Source organism: Geospiza fortis, unplaced genomic scaffold, assembly GCF_000277835.1.
Source record: "Geospiza fortis unplaced genomic scaffold, GeoFor_1.0 scaffold130, whole genome shotgun sequence".
NCBI lineage: Eukaryota > Metazoa > Chordata > Aves > Passeriformes > Thraupidae > Geospiza > Geospiza fortis.
In genome coordinates this window covers 6,569,605-6,580,309 of record NW_005054300.1, presented here as the reverse complement: position 1 = coordinate 6,580,309, position 10,705 = coordinate 6,569,605, and the positions used below count along the sequence as shown (strand labels likewise).

At 38.0% G+C, this 10,705-nt stretch overlaps 1 protein-coding gene across 1 annotated transcript in view; it reads right to left on the bottom strand.

Annotated features, from left to right (window-relative positions):
- LOC102043342 (gamma-aminobutyric acid receptor subunit pi-like) overlaps positions 1-10,705 on the bottom strand; it is a 37,283-nt gene that overhangs the window by 9,212 nt on the left and 17,366 nt on the right. The window contains exon 6 of the mRNA XM_031062695.1: positions 7,401-7,538. Within this exon, the coding sequence (XP_030918555.1) occupies positions 7,401-7,538 (138 nt within the window). The remainder of the gene's footprint in view (positions 1-7,400; positions 7,539-10,705) is intronic.

Here is a 10,705-nt window from a genome sequence, read left to right as displayed (position 1 = left end):
AGAGAAAGAGAACCAGAAACTCCACAAAAGCTGCTTGTGCTGTGCTTCTGAGCTGACCACAGGGAAGGATGTGCCCAGCAAAGAGGAGTGAAGAGACCAGACCATCCTTCCTGCAGCACCTGGGGCTTTCCTGTGGTTCAGCCTTAGAAGAACTCATTGTTAAGAAGGAAAACTCTGAAACAGCCAATACAGCCATACAATAACACCCTCTCCTTGTTACTGCCCTACAACTGTATCTCTATTTACCTCAGTATAAAAGTTAAGTGCATACATGTGAAGTTACTTCAAAATATCAGATTTAAAAGCCACAGTTCACAATTTCCAAGTTTAGACAAGTCCTTTGAATATTCTGGTGCTATTATTTTTTCTGATGTCAGAAATTTCTGAAGTAATGTGAAAAAAGAGAAATAGAGATGTAACAGCTTATAGCTGAGTGGCTTTTTGGGAAACAAAAAAGAGACATTTCTCTAACCTTAAGGCTTTCTTCCTGCCAGAATCCAAAGACATATCATGGACATGATAATAATAGTGTCAGCATTTCTCTAAAGAGTTCAGAAGAGCTTTTATAATGGAAATTTTGAAGCAACCTATATATAGAAATCATCAGAGCTCCTCCTGTAATAAATTGAAGGAATCAGAAGTCAAGAAAAAGTATTCAGTGCACACTTACCATGCTAAAGAAATGAGCAATGGGATAAAATGAAGATAGGGAAATATTGCAGTCCCTTTTTCATCTACACCACACATGTAGCAAAAGTTATCATCTTTAAAAAGAACAGATTTGCTGGTCCTGTTGCATGAGCTGCATATGAGAGAGTAATGCTGTATCTCATTGCCTTTGACTGGCACATCTGAGACCATGGTGCCATCAGCCAGAACAGAATTGAAACAGGTTCATGAAATCCTAGTCCTGACTTTACTGGAGTTAACTCAAGTACAGCTCAAATTAACTCCTCAAAACTGTCAAGTTTGCCACTTGCTTGACAACAAAATACTTGCATTAAAATGAAAATATGTTTTCAAGTTTCTGGCCCATGATGAATGTCACCTCAGTGTGAGACTGTTCTGATTTAAATTTGTTAACATGACAGAAATAATTTCTGTGCAGATATCTAACTGCAGCAAAGGCACAGCATTAGCACTTATCAAAGTATTGAATTGCTCTGTGTAACAGTTTCTCAGATGAACCTAAACTTAAATGACTGTCAATATATACACACTCTAAACACACCAGGTGAGGTATTCTACTTAATGACCCCAAAGCAAAAGAAAATTCAGCTGAGTAATGCAGGCTTTATAGAATTTATGAGAGAGCAGAAGTACAGAAGGAGACAGTAGCTCTAACTGATAGATGAAGAACAACTCCAAACAGCAGATGACAGTCTCCATACCTCCTCTAACCTCCTCTACTGCTAAGTACCCTAAAAAGGAGAAGGTCCAGCTGGCCACTATTGTTAAAGTGTCATAAATTTATACCTGCAGAGGCTTTTCTCAGTAGCTGAGCAGGCCTAGGCCCAGATCTGAGTCAGACCTTTCTGAAGGCAATAAAAACTGGTTCATGTAATTTTATAACTTGGCATTGAGGTTTGGCTTTTGGCTCTTAAAATTATATTCTAATTTACAGTTCTGATTATCAGACACTTTATATAGACTTGCCACTGATGATTCTATCAACAATGACTATTGCTGCACCACTTGAGAAATATATAAACCTGAACAAGCTTCCTTTTCACCCTAGGTCATTCATTTTCTGATTTTCCCATTTTTCTGTGGCATCTGTTCCCAGCTGACGGCAGAATGCTGCATCTTTGATCTTTCCTGCAGCATTTCTGACCAGTGAATGGTCCCAGCAGAGGTAACTAAGGAAGGACTGATTCTCTATAAATACTGGCAGCAGTTCCTGATTTCCACTCTAAGTGCTTTGGGATGGGACCATCTTCCCCACAACCACTTCCTGTGGACTTTCTGCTGAACTCTGCTCCAGTAAAAGACTGCTCCACATCACTCTTTATGCAAGAAGCACTTTGGTGCCCTGCACAGAGGTGTGCAGCCAGGCACAAAGAGCATCCTTTTCTCTCTCATGAATTATTTATGCTAACCCCTTGGGTGTCTGCTAAAATGTGTGATGTACAACTCACACAAGCACGTCAGTGTAGTTCTACCAATGCATCATCTCCTTCTCATCTTGCCTCTTCTAAGGGCAGAGTACAGGAGAGCTTAAAATAGATTTTACTGGTTTAACCATACACTGAAAATGTAGTTTTCAGAATGCAATTTTGTTATTGCTTGTTTACAATGAACATAGGCAGTGAGTAATCAGAATGTCCCCACTTTTACATGATAAATAAGTTGTGCAACTGAAATGCAATTCTCTGACTGCTGCAGGATGCTAAGGGTGGCAATATAAATTGATAATATGTTCTTACAGCTTCTTTGCCCCTCCCTCAGAGGAAAAAAACAGTCTTCTGTCCTTCATAGCCTAGATCTTAAAAACTACCCCTTTTCTTACTTGTTTTTCTGAGGTGAACTAAAGGAAATGAAAGTTCAGGCTGGGCTTCTCAACAAGTGTTTCGTCTTAATGAAAATGCCTTGCAAAAAATAAGTTTGCAATTCAGATTTCCTAAGAATGAAACATGTAGTGTATATGTGTACATATATTTATCCACTAGCTTACCTAACAAAACAAAACAAAACAAAAAACACCCAAAACAACAGAAAAAAAATTATGCCACCAAAACTTATCCAAGTGTTGAGGTTTATTTATGTCTATGATATAAAGAACTTCAGAGGAGTTAATAACAGAATTCTTCCTAATATCCTTGATATTATTTCCATTCATTGCATTTCTATATGAGTTTATGTTACTGTAACTTTTTCAAAATTTCCAATTTTCTTTCTAAGCTGTTCTACGTTGCAGAAGTATCTCAGAAACAACTCATGATGGAAAACATCAGCTCAAGTGGAAAAGCTTGTTTACAAAGAGGGATGCTATGACCTCAGAGAAGTAAATTAAACATGAAATGATAATAGATAGACAATTGATAATAGATAGACAACAATAGGTAATTGTTTAAATCTTAGGTGACGCTGATGGAAGACTCACCAGGTAAGATTATTACTGAATACCTCTGGGATTCTTTGTGAGCCCTGTATGGCAAAGAATATCTTCTCAGAAGTAACAACTGGAGAGCAATTAGAGCCAATAAAAGAACAGATAAAGGGAGCAGGGGAAGTTATTCAGCACACCATACCTCAAAAGGAAAAGTACTGAAAAACCTAGAAAAATTTGATTATTAAATAAATAATCTCCTGAACCTCAGGAAATTGCAGATCAGCCTGTAGGACAAAGCAAGCAGTGCTTCTGTTTAGAAAGAGACCATGACTGATGAACACACACTCTTACACAAACTTTATATAATCTATATGTATTTTGTATACACTTTGATTTCAGATCACTAATTATAAATGAGAACAACTCCTCACTGGCTTAGCTGTGACATCCCCCTGAGAAGCTGATAACAGGCAGTGGCCTGGGGACCACAGAGCTTCAACCCTGCACAGCCACACAAGGGCTGAGGGGCCTCTAGCCCAAGGAGACTAAAGCAGGATTTGAGACAGACATCAAACCCTGGCAGCAACTGCAGACAAGAACAGCAGCCAGCTCCCTTTGCAGCCTTTTTAACAGAGCAAATATCTTGTCTTTGTACATCAAGGAGCAGAGATTTAATTTATGCTTCTGTCTCTTCTTTCCCTCTGTTCTGCCAAAATAATGCCATTTGAATATGCCAGTTTGTTGACTTGACATTTTCCAAGTGGGGACTGCCTGCCTGCCATGCCTCTCCCTGCCCTCTGGCCTGAAGACTCAGCTTTAGACTGGACCTGAGCAAGCTGAGCCTCTTCATTCCTTCTGCTGCCAAGGACTTGACAGGAAGGCTGAGCAGTGGGTACAAGACTTAAGGAAAGATGCTGGAACAAAAAGCTATCAACAGCCAATTAGCATGAAGTTTTAAATTATGTTTTATTTCTTTCTCTGACTAAAAATGGAAATTGAGATTAATTAGCTATTGCTTGCTGTGAAAATAGAAGCATTTATCAAGTGGGAACACACAGGGTCTGTCCTGTGCCCAAAACTATTCCCTAACATGATGACATACCATGAGTGTGTTAGGAGTGGAGTTAGCACGTTGGAGAACAGGACTGGAGCTCAAAAATATCTCACCAACTATTATAACCAAACTAAAATAAGGGAATTCAACATGTATGAAGTCCTGCACTCAGATGGGAATCACCATCTCCCAGAGCTCAGGGAACATGTGGTTACAGGGTAAAAAGGAGTCAGAGAACTAGGAGGAATCACTAGCTGAACAAGGTCAAAAACGCATGATAATTTTCTGCAAGAAAGGCTAATTCAGCCTAGAATGCATAAAGAGAAAGAGATTTCATGGAACATATTAAGTAAACCCTTACATCTTCAGAGGATATCTAATGGGAACCCATTTTTGGGTGCTGCATTCCAGAAAAGAGATGAAAATTCAATGGGTGAACAATAGCAAAGACAGTATATCTAGAAAATTGCTTCTATGAATTAAAAAAGTAGAAAATTGTTGGTCTGAGAAAAGATATATCAGTCTTGATTCAGTGAAAAGGCTGCTGAAAAAAAGCAGGACATTTGTCTTCAATATCCACATAATGGGCTTGAAATGCAGCAAGGGAGATCAAGATTAGACATGAGGAAAATATGCGTGTAATAAACACCAGGAAAAAAATCATCTAGGGAGGCTGTGAAGCAGACACTTTGGAGGTTTGTCTGACTTACTCCTAGAAACATCTGTCAGGAAGTAGACTGCAGATATGGATGACCTTGCCTTGTGACATAAGAATAGATTAAATGAATTTTTAAATGTATTTCAGCCTTATTTCTGTGATTATTTATACAAAAAGCTACAATGTAACAGTTCTTCACTGCTTTTATGTTTTTCCAGTAAGAAAAGCAAGCTTTTTGTATTAGTATTTATTACTCTGAGAATGCAGGTGGTATTGGCTGGACAGCTAAAATGATGCAGATAATATGGTTTGGGAGTCCAAGAGTTTATCAGTGTACAGAGAATGAGGACTATAGCTAAAGACATGTAGGAAATTATTTTAACAATTAAATTACCCATGTCCAAAATGAAATTGTTCTGTACCAAACAAAATCAACACCAAACCACAGCCAGAAATCTAGCTAACATTATTCAAAGTGACTTACTATTATGTGATTACAGTAATGTGATTACTATTATGTGATACATGCTGTTCTACAAACAAGATTAATCCTCAGTGTCCTTTTCTTAAATTTACTGAAGTTACTTATGCAGGAATTTTGCTGACTGCATTTTAAATTTGGCTCTGTCCGTGGCTGTACGTGAACTTGGGTTTTGCACTGCTGTACAATATTTCACTTGCACAGCAGCTGTACTGCCTGTTCATGTTCACAGAGTATCAAACCCTGATTGCTTTTTTTGCTGTGTTAGGAAATACTGCACACAGCTCTTCTCTCATAACTTTAGCCCTTTGAATTGTAGTGGTAATAAATAGCTGTTATTTATAATGTTATTGTTATTTATAAGCTACTCTCATATCTATTAATGGTAATGAGGAAATGCAAAACATCATTTTTCATTTCAAAATTGATTACACAGCTCCATAATATGGTTGCTTTTTTCTTTTAATATGGCCTACAGTAGGCACTGCTTTCCAAAAAAACTGCAGAAAATAGCACCTAGTTCAGAATGACTCGATAGAAAATTAAGAGGATTCAGAGATTAAATTTTAAAAGCACTGCACAGCACTTGATGACATGGCTGTCTTGAATGGGAGAACTGGAACAAGCAGGTGTGAGAAATTTTAATTGAATTAATTTGTGTGTCTTAAAACATATAATTAAAACAAAAAGTGGCTTTTGACTTCATACATATGATTCCTGCCAAGACAAAGGGAGGAAAACATCATCATTTACTGGAAGAAGAGCACAGTTCATCTGATCATACCACTTCAACTCTAATTGGAAATAGGTTTTAGTCAACTTAGTTAAATAACAAACAAAACCAAAAACCAACCAACCAAAACAAACAAACAAAACAACCAAACTTTTTTTTTGTCTTTAAACTTCTGATTCTGTGATAGAATGTGATAGGAATTAAGCAGGTTTCCTCTTCCACTTTCCTCTCTGGTGAACAGGTCCTAATACCCTTCTGGGCAGAACAGCAGTAAAGGATTATTCTTTCATTGAACCTGATGCTGCTTACTCAGAAGCTGTAAAGAGGAAGGCAAGCAGATGTCACTTACATAAGTGGCAAGAAACTCTGTGATCCTCGAGCCTGCTGGTATGTATTTAATTTATGCTTTTACATCCATTTAGAGAAATTCATTTTTTTAGCCTGAATTAACACCTGAAATTAGATCACAAGTTTCTCTGTGTTGTGTTAATAAAGCAGAAATACCCAATAATGGAATAGAGAAAGTATATTTCTGTGATTCAGAATTAGAAACATGTCCTCTGGTGAAACTGCAGTTTCGAAGGATGTGTGTGTCTTGATTTAAAGATCACACCCTTGTGTGGGTGCACTGACTTGAGCAGAAGAGAAACTGGGTACACAGTGAAGAGCAGCAATGAAGGACCTGAGAGTAACTCAAAAAACAAAAAGGCTTGGCAGGTCTTGAACTCCCTGAAATCCCTTTCAAAATCTCTGGAAAAGAATCAAGAGCACAGTGTTCTCTGAGGTTAAGCCCTGCAGTCAGAGGAAACTTTCTACAGCAGATTCCTAAGCTCGGGAGAGGAGCAGGTCTGGGGGAAGGCTCCTGACCCTTCCCTGGGCACAGGAGCCTCCGGTCAGGCAATCTCCTTCCTGCTGCCCACCACCAGGCTGGGCAGAGGCTGCCACACAAACAGAGCAACTCCTACAAGCACTAGCCATGAAACTCAAATTCCTGCAGCTGTGAAAGCACACAGCATATTCTTGGAATTTCCACAGATGAATAGAGGCTTTTGACTTGCCTTGTAATGCCAGAATGGCTGATCTGAGCTGGGTACCCTGAGGTCCCTAGTCTGTCTCCAATTTAAATGTCCAACTGCATGCTCCTCTTCCTTCACAAGAGCTCTCCCTGACATATGGAAGGAGCAGTAGATTCTTGTTTATGATTCTTTAGATAATGTGTAGCCTCCAAGAAAATGCTCAGTCTTGATATTAACTTGGTCTCTGCTTGTAACTTGGAAAGTATTTACAGCTTCAAGAATATAATTATTAGAAAAGGAAAACTGCCATCCTAACAGAAAGCAGTGTGCTCAGTTCTTTAAGCTGCTCTGTTTCCAAAGCCATAGTTCAAATTGCACCCAGAAAGTGTTTTAGGGGTGTTTTTACCTGTCTCATACACAGCTTCAGTTACAGAAGTAAAGTGGTCTTCTACTGTGTACTGTGCCAGCTGGAGTGTGTCCAAACCTCGAACTGAATCATTTCCTCTGGTCCAGTAAAACATGACATCATTGATGTTATAACCCCCTGTAGTGAGACACAAGCCAACAATTGTGTTTATTTTGCACAATAATTAATTTGTGTTGAGCACACTTATGGTTCAGCTGTTTCTTATTTCTGGAAGTGCAATTAGACATAAACAATGATGTGTTTTGGCAGATTGTAATGCCTGTTCGTGACAAAATTTCCAATACCATGCAAAGTCGTGCAAGTTAAAAGTTGCCGTTTTTGGAGGTGGTCTTTTTATATTGTCTATTTCAGTATAAATGACAAACTAATAAAATAGATTAGTACCACCTGGTATTCTAAAGGCAGAAGCTATTAGGCTCTAAGAAAATAGAGCTTTTATGAATTACCGCACTTGCCAGCATTTTGACTGGACATGAAATGTGCCATGTGTTGCATCCCAAGATGCTGTTTCTCAGTGCAGTGCATTGGTCCTCATTCCCATAGAGATGAAGGGATGGGGAGAGCAGCACAGCTGCTGCTCACTGGTGCTGTGCTCCAACCTGAGCTTGAATCATCACCTGGGACAAGGTTTTGGCTGAGGAGCTCGGATGCTTGCCAAGGATACCAGCTTAGAGCTGATGTTTCTGCAGGCTCAACAGCATGGCACGCTTCAGGGGCCCCAGGAGGTTCCCTCTTAACCTTCAAGCAGTAATTAGGAGCTGGATGAATCATCTATCAGAAGGCAACTGTGTTTTGCACACACTTGTCAATGTGCAGCACAATCATAGCTAAAATATCTCTGTAGCTTTTCCCCCTTATATAAAAGGCAGCCACTTTACAGACTAGTGTATTTGATTAATTCAAGATTATGTTAATGTAATTTACATGTTAACAGGGAGCATTTGAACATCTTTTTTCTTTAGCTTACTTAGATCAATCATTCTTGTATTTGACAGATTTATATTGTGCAAGTTAATAGCTCAGCTTAGGGAACAGGAACATGAGCTGATTATTTTTAGACTTTAGTCAACTGTAAGTAAATTACAGTGAGACAATAATGCAATACATTGCACAAGGGTATATGCTGCAAAAAGAACAAAGCTCCAGAATCACAGAAAAAAGAGATGTATTAAAACAAAAACAAAAGCATCTTTTAATATTTTTAAGTTATTGGGTTTTTTTCTTGCAATGACAAAACAGAACTGATTTATCCAGCCATCTCATGCAGGAAAAAAAAGGAGTTAATAAATTTTATTGTAAGGAAACACTGGGCTGATTATCTATTAACTGAAAATTTCACCTGAAAATTTTCTCTGCTCATTCTTTAAATGTACATTTTGTTTTCACTATCACTGGCAGTTATATGAAAAGGTATCATGGCCTGGAATCTCTGCTCACATTATCACATTTATAGCAATTAAAGCCAAAACAATTTTGTGTCAAAAGGCTAAGCCAAAAGCATATGCATCCAAGCTAAGTTTCCAATTCCCTAAAACCACATTCTGGGAAATTTCCCAGATTTTTGAGATGTAAAATAGAAGTAACATTTTCTATAAACAAATGATTGCATTGTCCTTAGTCAAAACAAGGAGGCTCATATAACCAGGTTTTATGCATGATTCCGGCCATGGATTCATTTTACTTCCTTTCAGTATAAATGAACTGCAGACATTTAAATAAAGTCCAAAGAACTAGAGAGTACCACAGTAAATTCCTTTTTGTTTTTATAAGATATTCAGCCTTCCAAGTTGTGTGAGACAGGAGAAGTTCTTGGTGCCCACATGAATGATAATGAGCATATTTTGAAACAGAGGTTATTTTGCCTTTGTTCCAAAATATTCCCATTAGTGGAACAATTAGTAGGTTTGGGTGAACCTTCCTACGAAAATTCTTTGAGTATAATAATTCCAAAACTCTTAAGAAGAATTTTTACTGAGAGAGCCTTCCCAACAGTCAGTAAAGTTAAACAGTACAGTGCTCCCTCTGTGCAAAGTTGTTCTTTATTCAAGGGATTAACATTTTACTATGTTAATTTCAAAAGTTTATAGAGACAAAATCCTTAAGCCCATGTTATTTGGCTTTTACAAGTAATCTCTATTCTCTTTATGTGACACTGAGTTTTTATCCTAGCTAACTCCTCAAGCCCAGAATGTCTCATTCCTGTACATTGTTGATAGAGTATGAGCTGCTAATGTCAATAGGGTTAACTACAGGAATAGTAAATTTGGGATTAAACATTCATAATGCCTAATACAAATTCGTTTCTTTACCTTTCTGTTGCTAATTTTAATTTTCACTGATTATCAAGCACAAGTTAAGTGCCTTCACATGGCTCTTCACTGAATGAATCGTAAAGGACAAGTTCAAAAATAAATAAAATTTCGGAGATGGGCCCAAGACATGAATATGTATTTGGACTGGGTGTGTGTGTGAGGGAAATGTGAGGACAAACCCGTCAGCCCAGCAAGGATGAAGGGTGGTGTTCCCTGCCACAGGGCAGAGAGCAGGAACCCCCCCCTTGGCAGCGCCAACCAAGGCAGGATCCCTCCACTCTCCCAAATGTCACAGCACTCATATCAAGAGACTCACAGTGCCAAGTCTCTGTTTCCTAACAAATGCCAGCATTATCTTCTAAAGTATTGCAATAAGGGGAGAAAAATACAATAACATGTTGGCCAAAATGTGTTTTGCTATGTAGAAAGTACAAGTCAATTAAAGTTACTAACTAGCAATAGCAGAAAAGAATGTTGGAAAGGTCACTGGGGATGCCTTATGGTGTAAAAAGCCATTAGTCCATAATATCATTACATATTTGTCCTTATATTAATAATCTATTAATAAAAGCCTAACTCTTTGTTTCAGTTCAAATATTTGCTCTAGATTTTACATTTTATTTACAAGCATCAATATTTGTTCAGCTGTGTGTGCATGTCTGCATGCACAATTCTTAAACCCAGGTAATGGTCTTGGCAAGCAGTATGCCAGGAGGATGAGACATTATTCATCTATAAATTAACATAGCTTTAATAATCTATTAATAAAAGCCTAACTCTTTGTTTCAGTTCAAATATTTGCTCTAGATTTTACATTTTATTTACAAGCATCAATATTTGTTCAGCTGTGTGTGCATGTCTGCATGCACAATTCTTAAACCCAGGTAATGGTCTTGGCAAGCAGTATGCCAGGAGGATGAGACATTATTCATCTATAAATTAACATAGCTTATCACATAGGAAACAAACCCC